Source organism: Ictidomys tridecemlineatus, chromosome 5 (genome assembly GCF_052094955.1).
Source record: "Ictidomys tridecemlineatus isolate mIctTri1 chromosome 5, mIctTri1.hap1, whole genome shotgun sequence".
Lineage (NCBI taxonomy): Eukaryota > Metazoa > Chordata > Mammalia > Rodentia > Sciuridae > Ictidomys > Ictidomys tridecemlineatus.
Window position 1 is genome coordinate 180,132,968 of NC_135481.1, and position 19,558 is coordinate 180,152,525.

Genomic DNA, 19,558 nt, shown 5'->3' on the forward strand with positions numbered 1-19,558 from the left:
TGTCTGTCTGACCACCAGGGGGCCTCAGCTTTCCTCTTGACCCTGAGAAGTACCATTTATATTTTCCAAACTATTTGCATCAAGAGAATATAATGAAAAATCATGTATATACACCTGTAACCTTCCACCTAAAAGGGTTTATCTTCCAGGAATACACTCATAAATAGGCAAAAATATATGAATAAGCCATAAAAATGAGTGAAGCACTTATACATGCTACAACATGGATGAATCTCAAAAACATGCTGAGTCAAAGACTTCAGACATTAAAGATCACATATTTGTATGATACCATTTGTCTGACATATCCAGGATAGATAAATCCATAGAGACAACTTAGCTGGAGGGTTCCAGAGACTGGGAGAAGGCAGAATGGGAGTCTGATTAATGGGTATAGGATTTTATTTTGGACAGATAGAAATGTTTTGGATCTAGACAGAGGTAGTAGTTGTACAAGATTGTGAATGTTGTAAGTGCCACTGAATTATTCACTTTAAAAATGGTTAATTTTGTTTATGAATTTCATCTCCATAAATTTTGAAAAATTAATGTGTGAATAAAGATTATCAGTTATAGTATTATAAGGTCTAGTTTAAAAAATATCTATCAAGCCAGACGTGGTTGTGCATGCCTGTAATCCCAGCAGGTCAGGAGGCTAAGGCAGGAGGATTGCAAGTTCAAAGCCAGCTTCAGCAACTTAGTGAGGTCCTAAGTAACTTAGCGAGACCCTGTTAAAAAAGGCTGGGGAAGTGTCTTAGAGGTTAAGCACACCTGGCTCAGTGGTTAAGTGCCTCTGGGTTTAAACCCTGGTACCAAAACAAAAAACTATCAATTGGAAATTAAGTGAGGAAATTGTGGTACATTTAGGCAGTCTAACACTGTGTTGTGTTAGTCAGCTTCTCATATCTATGACCAAAATACCTGACAATAACAGCTTAGAGGAGGAAAGATGATTTGGGCTCACAGTTTCAGAGGTTCAGTCCACGGTCAACTGCTCCATTGCTCTGGTCCTGAGGTGAGATAGATGGGAGAGTGTGGTCATGATGGAAGGGTGTGGCAGAGGAAAACTGCATAGCTCATGACAGGTGGAAAGCAGAAAGAGAGCGCAGAAGGAGCCAGGGACAAAATCTATGATCCTAAGACATCCTTCCAGTGACCCACCTCCTCCATGTCCTGCCAGCCTATAGCTACCTCCCAGTAATCCACTGATGGGGTTGCCTGCCTCATAATCTTATAATTTCACCTCCTGCATTGATACGTGAGCTTTTGGGATGGGGAGAATGCCTCATATCCAAACTATAATTGTAGGTAATAATGAAGTACATTTATATGTATTTATACGGAACCGTATATACATAGATTATTAAGTTAAAACTAAATTGGAGACTAGTTATCTTTTAAGGGTAGCTATTATAGGAATTTTAACTTTTTTTAGTAATGTTTATTTGAATTTTTGACAAATAATGTTCTTTTATAGTAAAAATAAATGGTAGAAAAAGAAAATAAGATTAAAATTGGTTTAGGAACAGATCTTTGCTCTTATTTAATGCTTGAAGGATTAGTGGCATTTAGGTCTCCCAGCAGCACAAGTGTTAACCATTTAGCACATATTTCCTGAATTATTGTATCTTTAGGTTGCATTATTCTTGTTTCAGAATAGTTGACCCAGATTCTATTCAACAGTGTCACATGTAGATTCCACATTATCTCTTTGTCTGGAGTAAGAAAAGTTAAAAAATTAACAGACAGCCAGTTTGGGCCACGTATACATTTGGAATGCCAAATACACCTTGGTCGATTCGAGTGCTAGTCTCCCTAAGAGGATATCCCTTATAAAGTTAACTAATTTCAGTGTTCTACTGTTTCCCTTCCAGAACAATCCAGGCTCTGCAGACAGCATCCCATCTGTCCCAGCAAGCTGACCTGAGGAACATTGTGGAGGAGATTGAGGTCAGAACTGTTTTGCCAAATAGGTCTCCCAGCTCCAATCTTTGACACCTTTTAGGAAAAGAATCTTGCAGCTAGACATGCCCGATTTGTTATACCCACTTATATTTTAAATCCATAGCATGCTTATGTTATTTGTGTTGGAGCAATAATATGTCCGAGGGAATATTTGTTAGGCTGATATAGTTACATCATAAAATAGTTAGCATTGTTTTTCCAGCCTTTTGTAGAGGTAATCTAATCTCCCAGGTTTTTGGAGCCCAACAAACGTAAAATTCAAATGCTTTTTTCCTACTACTTACCACTTTTTAATCCATGTCAAGTTCTTTAATAGCTCTGAGCTTCAATTTCTATATTTGGTTGTTGCAAGAACAAGTGAGGTTCTAAAGAGCCTCATACAGGCCAGGCACATCTGTAATCCCAGCTGATTGAGAGGCAGAGGTAGGAGGACTAATTTCAAGGCTGGCCTGGCAACTTATCCAGTATCAAAACTTTAAAAAATACAAATAAAAAGTGTTGGGAATGTAGCTTAGTGCTAGAGTAGCCCTGGGTTCAATTCCCAATATTGCAAAAAAAGATAAAAATAAAAAAGAGCCTAGTACCTAATAGGTGCTCAGTAAATGACCACTGTGGTTTTTATTATTCTATGCTTTGGTAAGAATGTCTTACTCAAGCCGGGGCTGTGGTTCAGTGGTAGAGCATTTTCGAAGCATGTGTGAGGCACTGGGTTCAGTCCCTGGCACCACATAAAAAAATTACAAATAAAATAAAAATATTGTGTCCATTTATAACTAAAAAAAAAAAAAAAAAGAATGTCTTGCTCCTCAGGGCCCACTCTCCTGGACTGCAGAGGCAACTGTGACATTCACCACTGACACTGTCGTGAGTGGGTGCTTCACTCGGTGCCTAGATGTGTTGCCCAGGAGAGCAGTATGTCTCTTTCAGAACTTTGACCAAGAAAGAGAAATGCTGTGCTTCACAGGTTGTAGGTGACTGGGTGGCGATGGGATCCATCTGGGCGGAAATGCGTCCTGGGTGCACTGCAGCCTGGCCTGCTGACCTTCTTCTGCCCAGAGTGGCTGGTGTCATTAGTACCACTACTCCTGCACTTGGGCGGGAATACAGGAGCCAGGGAAGGTGCACTCTCAGAGCTGCCCAGGACACCGTTCTATGCACGTGTTTCCATGATGTATTTGGCCCTGCCTAAGCACCATTTCTGATAAAGTATCAAGTGACTGAGGTGGTCTTCAGATTTAGAAGGAAAGAGTTCTCAAAACCCTCTATCTGCACTGGGGTGACCGTGGTTTGTGTGTCTCTGTGATCACTCGACTTCCGGTAAGCTTTCGATTTGTTGTCACAGGACCTTGTTGCTCGCCTGGATGAACTGGGGGGTGTGTATCTCCAGTTTGAAGAAGGATTGGAAACCACAGCGTTGTTTGTTGCTGCCACCTACAAGCTCATGGACCACGTGGGGACTATGCCATCCATTAAGGAGGTGCCAATCTACTAGTCTCTGGCTTGGAACAAATGGCATTGTCAACTTCAGCTGCTAAGGATAGATGTTTTCAAAAACAAATGTTCAAATGACACATGTTCAAATGACACTTTGGGCGTTGTCATTTAATTCCTTGAGTTAGGCATCAAGGATGAGAAATAGAGGATGTGATGCCTGAATTAAGAAACCGGTTGTCCAGTGTGACAGACATATAAACAAATTGTTGCACCTGCTTTAAGTGGGGCACATAGGTGTCATGCAGTAATGGCAAGAAGGCCAGGCGTGTTATGCTTGTCTCATCTTCCTTTTCCTCCTGAGAACCCCTTCCTGCTTTTCTTCTAAATGCTCTCCACTTTGGTGATCTGTGCAAATCTTTCTCTCAGAAATGCCCTGGACTTCAACACTGCCTGTTGTCTTCTCTTCCCTCCTACTTGGCAGTGTCTAAATCTGAGCTCATCTTGGCTGATGGACATGGTTCGTAGAGAGGCATGTGTGTCCAACAGACACTTCAAGAATTCACCTCCCCACCCCCAAAGGAGCTTATTAAACTGAACAAACCTTTAGTTGGAATGTGTGTGGGAAGTCTTTTGAGTAGGACCTTTATTGTACACCTTGTGTGTATGATTACCAACCCTTGATCTTAAGTACAAGCTGCCATTATTTAAATTTTCAGAGGACTGGATTGGGTTTAAAGCTAGAACTTTCACTCTTTTATGCATTATGAGTTTTGTGGCAAGTTTCTTTTAAGTAGACTGCTAATACTATCTTGGATAATTTGAATTAAATTCATATTTTCTCCACAGGATATGATCTAATAATTTATTCATGTATTTACATTCTTAGTGTTTCGGTTCCTTCATCCTAAGAGTAGGAGTTCTGGAAGTATCACTCTCGCTTTTAATTTCAGTTATGGATAAAAAGGCAGGAATGCAGGGTCTTATACAAATTTGGGGGGGATTCTCCTATACATAGAAAAGCAGATAAATTGATGACATTCTACATATACGACTTAAACTTTCTCTTGCTGCATTTCCAAGCTTCTGCTAACCAGGTTGGCTAGAGTAATTTTGCTGTCACTGCTTTTGACACAACAATTCTAGTGAATAGTTCCCTATTTTAACATGTCAACAGCCTAGTGATGGAAAAATGTAATTGGTACAATTAAAGAAAATTATTTCATGCCAACTGTGAATAACACTGTCAGGAACAAGGGAGCTCTTTTGTTAGATGGTGGATTTTAAAAAACAAAACTGATTGAAGTGGAAAATGTTTCCTCCTAAGCAAACAACCTGCAGAATTTTAATCATGCTTTTTGGATTCACTTGTTTCTAAAATTGCTTTTAGTTTTCTCCTTTAAGCAGCCTGTTAGTACTTAATGGAGAGTTATTTTAGTTTTTTTCCTGCTGTATATTTTGCTATAAAGTTTGGTCTTCTACAACAGAGTTGGCCCTAATTCGCTACTTATATGTTGGTTAGGAAGGATGGGAGTTTAGCTGGGAGGGTTTTGGGAATTAGCAAAGTACAGGTTTTCTTGTGGCAGGACTCTAGAGATAAGCCTGCATCAGAATTTTGGTCTTGGTGTTTTTCTTCCTTCCTTCCCTCACTCCCTGCTTCTTCCTTCTTCTTTTTCTTTTTCTTTTTTTTTTTTTTCTGTTACAACTTGTCACTATAACTTAACTTGCTATTAGCCTCAGTTTCCCCATTTGGAAAACATTGATAATATCAGTCTTTCAGCATTTTTTCCAAGATTTTATGTAGTGCATATGAAGCATCATAGTACCTGGCACATGTAGGCATTTAACAAATGGTTACTGTTAATGTTTGTTTGTTTCTTTCTTTCTTTGTGGTGCTGGGGACTGAACCATGGGTCTTGTGCATGTGAGGCAAGCACTCTACCAACTGAGCTATATCCCTAGCCCCCCGTTAATATGAATTTTGTAGTACACTTGTATATCTCAGGAGTTATCTGAAAATACTTTGGGTTTATATAGATTGACATTAAAGATTGACAAATAAAGAGCATGAATTTCAATTTATAATAGGAGATAGAAAAAAAATTAAACTGAAGTTTTAAGTTTGAATCAGCATATTTGTTTTCCCCTCTACAGCTTTGGCTTAACAGTTGGAACCACTTTCACCTGAACACCTGACACATATAAGAAATGACTAAAATCCCATGGGGAGGAAAGGCCTTTCTACTTCCTGCAGAGAGAGATCTGAACTGCCATTTCCCTTTTCTTTCAGGACCAGGTCATCCAGCTAATGAACACAATCTTCAGTAAGAAGAACTTTGAGTCACTCTCAGAAGCTTTCAGTGTGGCCTGTGCTGCTGCTGCACTCTCCCAGAATCAATACCATGTGCCAGTTGTAGTTGTTCCTGAGGGCCCCGCTTCTGCCACTCACGATCAGGCTATCCTGAGGGTATGACCTCTATGCCAAGATATGCTGCTTTGGTGCCATTTCTAGTGCAAGCTTTCAGAAAGCCAATTGTAGCCCTGCAAGGACATACCCATGAAAAATAGGGCAAGGCTCATTTCTCTTAGCCTGGAGATGGGACATGACCACTGGAGATCTAGTAACAGACCTTGCAAATCTATGAAAAAACATTTGTTTCCCTAGAAGATTTTTAAATAGTACAGGCTTTCAATAAATTAAGTATAAGAAAATTACATTTCTAGGCCTTTGACTCTGGATATAAAGAGAAATCTTGCTTCTAAAATACATTTTCCAGTGCCAGAATTCTTCAGATACATGGTTTTAAGGCAGCTGTTTTAATTCTCCAATAATTCTGGTGTTTGTAATTGTTAAAATAAGCATAGGCCTCCTCTGTGCTGGTGGGGGATCTTTATGCCTCTTCTAGCACAGTATTCCCTCTCCCTCAGCAGTGTTCATCTTTTGTGTTAATCTTTAAAGAACAAATGCACAAACCTTGAATACACCTAGAATTTTCACTTCAAACAAAGCATTTCTACCGTTGTTTGGAAACCACTGATAAAACAAGATCTTTACAGAAATTAGCATTTTGTTTTGGCTCTCAGCATATACATACATGTGTGTATATATATATATATATATATATACACATATATGATATCTAACAGAAAGAAAATATATATATATTTTAGAGGTATTAGTAGAGTGGATAGAATAGGAAATGAGAAAGAAGGAAATACAACTGTATAATTTGGAACCGATCTTTTCTTTCCTTGGATTCTAGTTTCCTTCTCTGAAAACTGAGATGATTGGGCAAGGTCATCTTTAGGATCCTTCCCAGCTCTAGCGTACTGTAATCTATTTCATTCCTGATTGGATTGTATTTTTCCTATATTTGATTTTGATCTCTGATAGGTAGCAATCCAAAGTTAGGGAAGATTCCCAAAGTGAAACATTCATTCTGCAGAGCTTGCTTCCAATAGGTAAAGCAACCCTGAAGCAAAATTCTCTATTACTTCAGTGTTTGTTATTTGTTTATTTATTTACTTATTTATTTTCAGTTGCAAGTCACCAATGTTCTGTCGCAGCCTCTGACTCAGGCCACTGTTAAGCTAGAACATGCTAAGTCTGTTGCTTCCAGAGCCACTGTCCTCCAAAGGACATTTTTCACCCTTGTAGGGTAAGTCCTGGGCATAGATATTTATGTAGGGCATCAGCTTATTTGTTTTGGGAAGTCAGATTAATAAGGTATTACCAAGATCATAAAACCAAATTTGCCTACATTCAATAAAATCCTGTAGTTCAATATAAGAAAAGGATTTTAAAAACTAAAACAATTTTGATTTTACTGTTTCTTTCCCAATTTCTAGTTGGCTCTATCTTGTCTTTGTGATATAAATGACTATTTTAAAATTTTTTTTTCTGATGTATGAGTACTGAGAGCTTATAATTAGAATAATCAGAAAAGCACTCAAAAAGAGAATCTATGAATCACTCATGATTCCATCACCCAGGGATAAGTGCTGCTAACATTTTATAGTCTTTTTTGTCAGTCTTTTTTCTATGCATATAAATACATATTTAAAATTGAATTAGGATTATATTTTCTCTGTTACAGTGTATAACATGAACATGTTCACAGAGGATTAAGTATTCTAAAATCACTTTTTTTAATATTTATTTTTTAGGTGGATACAATATCTTTATTTTACATGTGTGTGGTGCTGAGGATCGAACCAGTGCCTCGTGCATGCTAGGCAAGCACTCTACCACTGAGCCACAAGCCCTCTACAATCACTTTTAATGATTGCATATTATCATTATGTAAACTTAAAAAGAAGGGTCCCGGGATGGGGTTGTAGCTCAGTGGCAGAGTGCTTGCCTAGCATGTGTGAGGCACTAGTTTGATCCTCGGCACCACATACATACATACATACATAAACAAACAAATAAAATAAAGGCATTTTGTTCATCTATACCTACAAAAAGTTTTTTAAAACAATAAAAAATGAGGGGCTGGGACTGTAGCTCAGTGGTAGAGCACTTGCCTTGCATGTGTGAGGCACTGGGTTCAATCCTTAGCACTACATAAGAATAAATAAACATATTGTGTCCATCTACAACTAAAAAATATATATATTTTTTTTAAAATGAGGAAATAATCCAAAATGTTCAAAGATGTTGGCCTAGGATAGTACAGCTGTGGGTAACCTGCAGGCATTATTTCTCTATTCTCTTGTTTTGTGAATTTCCCAAAAAGGATATATGTATGGCTTTTATAAAAAATACAAATTATTTTTATTTTTATTTTTTGGTACTGGGGATTAAACTCAGAGGATTGAGCCAGATACCCAGCTCTTTTTATTTTTTAAGATAGAGTCTTGGGCTGGGTTTGTGGCTTGGTGGTAGAGTGCTCACCTAGCATGTGGCAAGGCCCTGGGTTCGATCCTTAGCACCACATAAAAATAAATAAATAAATAAATAAAATAAAGGTATTGTGTCCAACTACAACTAAAAAAAAAAAACAGAGTCTCACTAAGTTATTTAGCACCTTGCTAAGTTGCTGAGACTGACCTCAAACTTGTGATCCTCCTCTGCCTCGGCCTCCTGAGTTGCTGGAATTATAGGTGTGTGCCACCATGCCTAGTTATGAATCATTTCTATTTTAGAGAATACCAATACTTTTATTTATTTATTTTTATGTGGTACTGAGGATCGAACCCAGTGCCTTACACATGCTAAGCAAGTGCTCTGTCACTGAGCTACAATTCCAGCCCTCTCATGGTTTTTGTTTGTTGTTAAACATAACTGGGGGCTTTGGATGTGGCTCAATGGTAGGGAACTCACCTAGCATGCTTTAGGCTCTAGGTTGAATCCCCATCACTGCAAAAACAAACAAGACATAATTGGAATCATACTATAGACTTACCTGTTTTGCATTAAATTGTGGGATGCTACCAGAGGGAGGGAGAATTTTAGACGTGAAGGGGAAACAAATAAAAAGAAACTTTGGAAACTTGGGAAAAGAGGTGATTGTAGATAGTTTTTACATTTTCTGCACATTGTTGTCTGTAAGTGAGCAGGAGTTGCCCGAGAGAGGTGGGAAGGTGAGATGTTGAGGAGTGGTGCAGCCCTGGTTGGTCTCCGCTTTGTAGCCCCTCTTTGTCATGTTCATGACTTTCCTATGTGAATTCTTGCTAACCTGCTGTCATTCTTAACAGGGATGTTTTTGAACTAAACTTCGTGAATGTCAAATTTTCCAGTGGTTATTATGACTTCTCTGTCAGAGTTGAAGGTGACAACCGTTATATTGCAAACACTGTGGAGGTAAGTGCTTTTCTCATCACCCCCATTGCCATTTTAATATGACCAAAGAATTGGTCAGGTTCGCAGCACAATCATCTGATATGTTTATTGACTTCTCTTTGGGGCCATGTTAACACCACTGTTAACAGAGGGTTAGGTTTAAATTATGTTGTTTGACAGATTTCGCCAAAGCAATGAATCAGAAATTTGATCAGAGCAAGTTTTGTTGTTGTTGTTAGTTATTTTCTATCATAATTTTGCATTACTGTCCCGTCCTCCTCCCCCATGCTAAGGGTTTAACCCAGAACCTCATACATGTCCTGCTGAGGTACATCCTTAACCCCTGGCTTACATAAAATTTAGGAAGTAGAAAAATAAAAATCTCCCATATTTCTGCTAAGACATAAATAATCTTAAAGTGTCTTGTTTAGGAGATTTAGAAAAGTGCTTGGTGCCAATTAGGTGATGAAAAGCATCACATACACATATATGACACTGTAATGAGACTGTCAGTATAAAAGTCATAAAAGAAAATCTGTAATCTTTCATGATGAACTATGTTTCAGATCTTTATCTAACTCCAGTTGGGTTGAAAATCCAAGTAGCTTTAAAGACAAAGCTAAGTCTCATTTATCTGATGCTGTGTGGGAATGGAGTATTTCACGTTGGGGTTTTCCCCAGCTAATTAAAGTTTACCCCTGCAGGCCCCGTGGCTTCCATTTTATCATCTGTAGGTGTAAGAATATTGAAGGTAAATCACATTTTACTGCTTTCTTAAACTGTGGAGTACGGTTGAACCCTTTCCTACTCTGAGATTCATCAGTATGAACCCCTTATGGAATGCCTGTGACGTGAGAAACACAGTCCTTTGTGTTTTTGCTTACATTATTTCACTCTTGCAGCAACTCTGAGAGATGGGTTGAGTCATATTCACTTTGTGCTCGAGGCTTAAAGGGGTGGATTAAGTTGTTCCAGGTCATCTGGTCTATTGAGTGGATCCTCGAACGATACCAGCCTGGTGAACACAGAGCTAGCCTCAGAGGCTGCACAGCTGGTATAGTTCTGGCCCATTTCTTGAGAGCTTGTATGGAGGTTCTAGCAAGGGAGCGCAGCTACTCGTATACCCTTGACCGAAGAACGGTCCTCCTCTATCGGGGAAGGTCGTCCTCTTTGGGAGGGATGCACTTGGAGCGGTGAGGGAGGAAGGGGACACCTGCCTAACCAGCCAGATCAGCCGAATCAACCCTGGCGATCAATGGGGTGACAGATGTCGCAGCCAGATCGCCCTCACATCCTGGCCCATTTCTTTATCAGTTTTTGAGTCAGGGACTCACTGTGTTGCTTAGGCTGGCCTCAAACTTCTGGATCTGGGCCATCCCTCCTGCATCAGCCTCCTGAGTAGCTGGACTGTGGCATGTGTTACTGCAGCCAGCTTTACCCTTTCTAGGATGCCACTTCTCCTTCCTTGTCCGCCCCTCGCAGCAGTGATTTCTCCGTGTTTCGCCTGCTGTCGTTGCTGCATCTACTTGACTACATTTTCATGTTTTCCTGCTTTGTTGAACAGGAGTCTTGGTGTGGCACTGTGTCTTTCCTGAGATAGTAAATGTATGTTGTTTGTGACAGTATTTTCTTTTTTATTCAGATGTCATTTTCCTCTCAGTTTTCTTCTTTAATCTATTTTTTAGTCTTCATTTTGAAATGATTTCATTCTTAATATGCAAAAATAGTATGTAGAATGCCTGCCTCTTTCCATATATTTCACTCAGCTTCCCCAAATATTAACATCTTAATAAACTATAATAGAATTGTCATTACCAGGAAATTACATTGACACAATACTATTAACTAATCTTTAGACATTAATACATATTTTGTCAGGGTCACATATTTCTTTAGCTGTCACTTCCCTTCAGTGTCCTCTAATTTAACATGTTTCTTTTTTTTTTTTTTTCCCATGACCTTGACACTTGAAGAGTCCTTTGTAGAATATCCTTCAATTTGAGTTTGTCTGATGTTTCCTCATGATTGAATTCAGGTCATATGTTTTTGGCAAGAATACTGCAAAAGCAATGTCGTGTCCTTCTCAGTGTATCAAATCAAGAGGTATATATCATGGGTGTTGGAAATGGCAGAGCATGTGCTTAGCATGCACAAAGCCTGTGTTCATTTCCCAGCACCAAAACAAACAACAACAAAAAACAAGAACAAGAAGTATATGGTGTTGATAAGTTGATAAGGTGGTGATCAACCTGCTAAGGTGGTGTGTGCTAGGTTTCTCAACTCTTATATTGCTGTCTTTCTGCTTTGTTATGATATGTCTTATGGGTGTAATGAGATGCCTTGGGGCTAGGGTTGTGGCTTGGTGGTAGAGCACTTGCCTAGCATGTGTGAGGCACTGGGTTTGATTCTCACACTACATAAATAAACAAATAAAAGTATTATGTCTATCTACAACTAAAGATAGTAAAAAGAGAAAGAGAGATCTTATTTGCAACCTTACACATTAATGATCCTGATGATCTTCTCTGCAGCAGTTATTGTGGTATTTGCCAGAAGGCAGTTTTTGCTTTCATTCTTTCTGCATTTATTTATTAGACTTCTATAAGGGAAAAAAAAAACTGTCCCTTGTCTTTTGTTTATGCAAGTATTTATAATAAATGTCATTTATTATATTTATAATGTGTAATTTATATAACATGTTTACACTGTGGGTGTTTATTTGGGCATAGAGGTTAGGAACCATTACTGTCATTTATTTTGTTGCTGGTTTGGCCTTTGGGAGAGCTCCTCAGCATGGCTCCTTTGACACTTTCTTTTAATGAAAAGAGTAGGCAGTTAGAAGGTTTGACCTTTTCAAAAATAGGACATTACTTAACACACATAGATTAAGCACTTGTTTTAAAATTTGGCAGGAAGGGAGATGTTTTCTGGAATTCTTGTCACTTCTTCATGTCTGACCTTTTGGGCCTGAGACATCTGATGATCCTGGTCCACTTGCTAGCTCTCAATCTGAGTGGAACTGCTTCAGTGTTTACCTTGAACCTTTAAAATCCAGATTCTTGTAGTTTAAGTTTTCTTCATTAAGAAGCCTTATTTGGGGGTAGGGTTATGGCTTGGTGGTAGAGCACTTGCCTAGCACATGTGAGGCACTGGGTTTGATTCTCAGCACCCCATAAATAAACAAATAAAGGTATTATGTCTATCTACAACTAAAAATATTTAAGAGAGAGAGAGAGAGAGAGAGAGATCTTACTTGCAACCTTACACATTAAAGACAGCCCTTACTTCCCCCCTGCACCTTCTTCCTTCCACCTTCCTCATCTTGGATGCCCCGTCCAGCTTCAGCAACAGACTCCTTCCTCACAGTTGCTCCTACCCACTTCCTTTCTTTTCACCTCTAAATTCTAGTCAGTCTCCCCAAGACCTGCTCATCCTCACTCCAAATGTCTTTTCCATGAGTCTTTTGTTGTTGCTTTGTTAGGTATTTCCAAATTGCTCTTTTCTTCATATTCTTAGCAGTAGTTAGTATTATCAAAAAAAAATAGTTGGTATTATCGGTTTTTGAAAATCTGATGTCTATGAAATGGTATCTTCTTGTTTTTTGGGGGGGGGAGTGCTGGGGATTGAACCCAGGGACTCTTAGCCACTGAGCCACATCCCAGATCTTTTTAAATATTTAATTTAGAGACAGGGTCTCACTGAGTTGCTTAGAGCCTTAATAAGTTGCTGACGCTGGCTTTGAACTCAGATTCCTCCTGCCTCTGCCTCCTGAGCCGCTGGGATTACAGGTGTACACCACTGTGCGTGGTTGGTATCTTCATGTTTTAATGTTTTTCCTTGCTTCCAAAAAGTTGAACATTCTTGTTTTCATTGTCCATTTAGGTTTCTTTTCTTATAAGTCGTCATACATCTTTGTTTTTCTTTTGGTTTGTTAGTCTATCATTGATTTTTAAAGAGTGATATATATTCTAGATACTGATCTTTAATTATAAGATGTCTTCTAACATACTTTATGATGTCTTTTGATGCACAAAAATTCATTTTAATGAAGCCTAATTTAGAAGTCCATTCCTAAATTTAAAAAAAAATTTTTTTTGTTGTTGTTGTTGTAGATGAATACAATATCTTTATTTTTATTTATTTATATGCCAGGCAAGTGCTCCACCACTGAGTTACAACCCCAGCCCTCCTAAGTTGGTTTTGTTTTTGGTATCTTTAAAAATTTCTTTGCTGGGGCTGGGGATGTGGCTCAAGCCGTAGCGCGCTTGCCTGGCATGTATGCGGCCCGGGTTCGATCCTCAGCACCACATACCAACAAAGATGTTGTGTCCGCCGAGAACTAAAAAATAAATATTAAAAATTCATTCTCTCTCTCTCTCTCTCTCTCTCTCTCTCTCTCTCTCTCTCTCTCTCTCTCTCTCTCTCCTCTCTCACTCTCTTTTAAAACAAAAAAATTTCTTTGCTACCTCAAGGTCAAGAAAGTGTCCTCCAATGTGTTTTTGTGTTTTCTCTAGGGTGTTTTTTCTTTTTATGTGTAGGGTTTGGGTCTACCTGAAGCCTGTTGGTCTTGCCCTGGTATTTTACACCCTGTCTCTGTTGTGCTTGTTGGGTCTTACCATTGTTTGGTGTGTGCATTACTCTCACTGGGCTCGGACTTGCTGTGGGTAGAGACCAAATCGGACTTTTTTTTTTTTTTTTAAAGAGAGAGAGAGAGAGAGAGAAATTTTTAATATTTATTTTTTAGTTCTCGGCGGACACAACATCTTTGTTTGTATGTGGTGTTGAGGATCGAACCCGGGCCGCATGCATGCCAGGCAAGCGCGCTACCGCTTGAGCCACATTCCCAGCCCCCAAATCATACTTTTTTGGTGTTTGGTTTCTATGTTAGACCACTTAGAAGAAGAAAAAGATGCAGTGGTCTAAAGATGTTTTCCCATGTTCCATGGTCCTTAGAATGGGCTCTGTGGTAATTCACCTTCCAAAGGTAAACCTTGGCTTTATTATTTATTAAATACAGCTTTATTGAGATAATTAACATACCATAAAATGTATCCTTTAAAAGTATACAATACAGTGTTTTTAGTATATTCACAGAGTTGTGCAACCCTGACCAATACCAATTTTATCACCTAAAAAGCAACCCGCCATCTGTTAGCAGTCCCTATGCAGTCTCTCTTAATTTGCTTTCTGTCTCTATGGTTTCCTTATTCAGAACATTTCATATAAAAGGAATCATATAATATGTTTCATAGAATGTGTTAATATCTAGCCTTTTTTCCCCACTTAGCATGGCACTTTTAAGTTCATTCATGTTGTAGAATGTTTCAGTACTTTATTCTTTTTTATGGCTTAATAATAGTCCATTTTATGGCTATATCACATTTTGTTGATCCATTCATCAGTCAATGACTATTTGAGCTTCCCTCCACTTCCGTGGGTGTCTGTCTGATGCTAGGAATTGAACCCAGGGCCTCACACTTGCTAAGAATGGGTATTTCCACTTTGGGGCACTTATGAATAATACTGCTCTGGCCATTCATGTACACTTCTTGATTCTTGGAGGCAGATGTTTAGGAATAGAATTGCTGGGTCATGTGGTCCCTTTAACTTATTAAAGAAACTAATAGAGTATTTTTCAAAACAGCACTCTCATTTTTACATTCCTACCTGTGTATGTGAGGCTTGTAATTTCTCGGCCTCTTCACCAACACCTCTTATTGTCTGTGTTTTGATCATAACCATCCTAGCAGGTGTGAAGAGGTATTTTGTGGTTTTGACTTGCACATCCCTGATGGTTAATGATGTTGAGCACCTTTTTGTGTACTGTTGATCATTTCTGTGTCTTCTTTGGAGAAATATCTATTCAGATCATTTGCCCATTTAAAAAAATATATATTTCAGGGATTGGGGTTGTGGCTCAGCGGTAGAGCGCTCACCTAGCACGTGTGAGGCTCTGGGTTCAATCCTCAGCACCACATAAAAATGAATAAATAAGATAAAGGTACTGTATCCAACTACAACTAAAAAATAAAAATATTATATGTGTGTTTGTGTATATAATTTCAACCTTATCTTTTTTTTTTTTTTTTTTGCCTTTGTTAAGGAGAGCTTTTGTTTTGTTTTTTTTTGGGGGGGTTCCATTGATTGAACTCAGGGGCACTTGGCCACTGAGCCACATCCCTAGCCCTATTTTGTATTTTATTTAGACACAAGGTCTCACTGAGTTGCTTAGTGCCTCACTGTTGCTGAGGCTGGTTTTGAACTCGAGATCCTCCTGAGCCGCTGGGATTACAGGCGTGTGCCACTGCGCCCGGCTCTGTTGTTATCTTACTATATCATTGACTTATGTGAGTTCTTCATATATTCTGGCTAACAGTCCCTTATCAGATATATGGTTTACAAATATTTTCTCATAGTAGATTGTCTTTTTATTTTCTTAATGTTATCTTTTGTACAAAAAGTTTTGTTTTGTTTTCCTTTTGGTACTAGGGATTGAATCCAGGGGTTTGAGCTACATTTCCACCCCTTTTTATTTTTTATTTTGACATAGGGTCATGCTAAGTTACCCAGGCTAGCCTCAAACTTATGATCATCTTGCCATAGTCTCCCCGGTAGCTGAGATTATAGGCATGTGCCTAGCAAGGTTTTAATTTTATTTTTCTTTTTATTTTGTAGAACTGGGAATTAAACCCAGGAACACTGTACCACTGAACTGTATCCTCTTCCCTTTTTTATTTTTTATTTTTGAGACAGGGTCTTGCTAAGTTGCCTAGGCTAGCCACATTATGTGGCTTCTTTTATTGCTCCGTTTGCTTTAAGAGTGGCAAACAAACATTTTTCTTTTGAGTGTTTCCAGAGATCTGTTGTAGTGAGATTTTAGCATCCTCCTACCTCCTGATTCTCTGAGCTTACAGTATGCACCACTGTGCTCTTTAGGGTCTTAATTTTGAGACAAAAAAAAAAAATTATTTATTTTTTCTTTTGTTGCTTTGGTATTAGGTGATATAGTTAAGAAACCATTGCCTAATCCAAGGTGGTGTAACAATTTACTACTGTTTTCTTATATAAGATTTTCTAGTCTTAGCTCTTACACTTAGGTGTCTGACCTATTTTGATTTAATTTTTGTGTGTAGTAGGGTCCAGGCTCCTTCTGCATGTTATCTCAGCATGATATATTAAAGACTGTTCTTTCCCTTTTTTTTTTTTTTTTTTTGGTGGTACTGAGTATTGAACCCAGGCTATGTCTCTAGCACCATTCCTTTTTTTTTTTTTTTTTTTTTAATTTTGAGAGAGGGTCTTGCCAAGTTGCCCAAGCCAACCTGGAATATACCATCTTCCTGCCTCAACCTCCCATGGAGGTGGGATAGTGGGATACAGGTGAATACAACCACATCCGGCTCACAGTGAATTGTCTCTGTGTTCTTGTCAGAACTCAGTTGACCATAAACATAAGGGTTAATTTTTTGACTCAAAATTCTATCCCATTAATCTGTATTTTTGTCCTTATGCCAGTGCCACACTGTCTTGATTACTGTAACAGCTTGGCTTTTTGTAAAATCAAATCTGGTGTTTGTCCAAGTGTTTCTGTGGTTGTTGGGAAAATTATCTAAGTACAAAATAGCAGAGATGGCTAATGGCTGTTGTTCATGCAGTGATAATAGGCCCTTACCAGGCCATTTGCTGTCCTTTTCCTTTCCAGTGATGGAGTACGCATTACAAAATCCCTCTCCCCTTTATCACATTAGAGCTTGTGTGTGTGTGTGTGTGTGTGTGTGTGTGTGTGTGTGTGTGTGTACGCGTGAGCACTCGCACGTGTGCACACACCCTCTTGACCTCTACCGTAAATGTGACTTGACTTTGTAATTTTGTAATAGTCATGTTTAGAGCCTGAGTGAGTCAGTGGTCCTGTTTTCTCTCCCTGGAGATGGCCCATGTTGGCTGGAGCTTTAATGGTGGTTTGGTGTGGAAGCCTGTCATAGTGCTCGCTGACATGGGACTGTCGGGGAAGCGTGGGTTTGGAAGCTTTCATTAGCATTAATTGCCCCTAATGCGCCATCATTTTTGACAGTAATAAGCTAAACAGGTTTGTTGCTCCGAGCAGAAAGATTGCATTTCCTGGCATTAAAACATTTTTTGAGATATGTATGACATATGGTACAAAGAAAGAATGAGCGTGGTCCCACGTGAAGCAGGCTTAGCAGCATTTAAAGTGGAGAAATAAGTCTTTTGCCTTTTAGGAAAACTAGTCCTATAGTCTGAGTTTAAAGGAAGAAGCAACTAACCAACAGGGATCCTAAAAAGGATCCTACTCTGGGGATGAGCACTGGAGATTGAACCCAGGGGCACTTCACCACTGAGCTGCATCCACAGCCCTCTTGCTATATTGCTAAAACTGACCTCAGATTTGCTGTCCTGCTTCCTCAGTCTTCTGAGTACCTGTAAACTGATCTTCTTATTTAGGGAGGAGAATATTGAACCCAGGGGCGCTTAATCACTGAGCTACGTCCCTAGCCCTTTAATATTTTTTTTATTTTGAGACAGGGTCTCATTAAATTGCTAAGAGCCTCACTAAGTTGCTGAGGTTGGCTTTGAACTTGTGATCCTCCTGCCTCAGCTTCCCAAGTCACTGGGATTACAGACATGTACCACCTCGCCTGGCTAAATTGAACTCTTTTTAAAGCAGGGCTTTGTAAGAGTTATGATGAGCCAGGTATATTACAATACACACCAGGAATATTAGCACATGCCTGTAATTTGAGCTGTTTGGGGAAGCTGAGCCAAGAGCATTGCAAGTTCAAGGCCAGCCTGGAAAACTTAGCAAAGACCCTGCCTCAAACTGAAATATAAAAAGGTGTGAGGATGTAGCTCAGTGGTAAAGCACCCTTGGATTCAATCCCAAAAAAAGGGAAGAAAAGACATTATGATGGCTTCTTTTATTGCTCCGTTTGCTTTAAGAGTGGCATACAAACATTTTTCTTTTGAGTATTTCCAGAGATCTGTTATAGTAAGATTTTAGGAGCAGAAGGATTTGTTTTAGACTGTTTCCTTTTCATAAACAGCCCTACAGTTTTTCTCTGCAGCAAAGAAAGCTGTTACTTAAGGATCCTTTTAAAACTGGAGTGAGGACAAACCAAAATGACTCCAGTTCACTGCAATACACCCTCTGCTCATGCCATGTGTCTGTCTAGTCTAGGAATGCTTGCCATGTCTTTAGGAAAACACACACACACAGCAGTCAATTAGCAGGCCTTAGGGGCTGCATTAGTACTAAAAGTTGATAGGAGTCTAATGAAAACCCAAAAGTTAGGATACACTGAGGAGCTTAATGCAGTTCTTTGAACAGCTGTTTGAGTATATCCATCTACCAAAAAGAAAAGCAATTGTAACATCACTTTTTTAATACAGAAAAGTATATTTGGAAGACAATATGTGATCTACAATCTCATTGTCTAGGTAATCCCTATATTTTAAAAACAGGAGTGAAATATATAAGTGATTAAATTTTTTTCAGGTGCAGAAAGGTATATAATGCTGCCATCCTATCAATTCAGTCTTCTTTAGAGGAGTCCATTCTTAACAGTTTCCTGTGTACCTTTTAACAAGAGGACGCACGTCACAGTGAACATAAGTGCATCCTTTTTTACATAAAGAGATGAATTTTTCACTTTTGTCACAAAGTAGAAGTTCCCAACTTTACCCTTGGGGGTCTGTTAACTGAAGACTACACCATATTCCACCTACCAACCCTATTACCTAGACTTGGTGACAGGCAGTGATGCTTAGTGTAATTCTGCTACTAGACTGGCTGTGTAGTCTAAAGCAAGAAATAACAGCTCCCTCTCTTTCTGTAGGCATCTGCCTTGTTCTTTTAACTGCTCCACAGTAATTCCTAGAGTGCATTATCATTATTTATTTAGCTAGTCTTGTTTATGGGCATGCGATGATGATTTCATGATCACATTTACAAATTCAGTGAATGAGTCCTTAAGAGAATGAGTCACAAGATGCAGAGGGAGTTATGTGGTTAATGTTGATGAAGGTTGTAGGGTAATTAACTGTGAAGACAGATCATTTTTATAGCACGGAGCATTGTTAATTTCCTACCTCTCCCAAAATTGGAGGGCTGCCTATTCTCTAGACTTCCTTCTATCCACTGTTTCCTACTTTCCACTCAGGGAATCACCCCCAGGCAGGCTTGGATCCTTGTCTTGTGCTTCCATAGCATTTGTATGTCCCTCCATTAAAGCAGTTCCTGGTTACAATTACGGACAGGAAGTGCATGTTCTCTTCCCTGTCTATCCCCCTGTACTTAGGTGCTCTGCATGGGGTAGGAGGAGAGAGGAAGAAAGTGGTCATAGAAGACTTGCTAAAAGCTGG

At 39.0% G+C, this 19,558-nt stretch overlaps 1 protein-coding gene across 2 annotated transcripts in view; it reads left to right on the plus strand.

The window, feature by feature from the left end:
- Rpn2 (ribophorin II) overlaps positions 1-19,558 on the plus strand; it is a 59,538-nt gene that overhangs the window by 21,412 nt on the left and 18,568 nt on the right. For both annotated transcript variants that reach the window (XM_013360569.4, XM_005329857.4), the window contains exons 5-9: positions 1,875-1,950; positions 3,308-3,442; positions 5,687-5,863; positions 6,937-7,055; positions 9,097-9,202. In XM_013360569.4, coding sequence (XP_013216023.2) covers positions 1,875-1,950; positions 3,308-3,442; positions 5,687-5,863; positions 6,937-7,055; positions 9,097-9,202 — 613 coding nt within the window. The remainder of the gene's footprint in view (positions 1-1,874; positions 1,951-3,307; positions 3,443-5,686; positions 5,864-6,936; positions 7,056-9,096; positions 9,203-19,558) is intronic.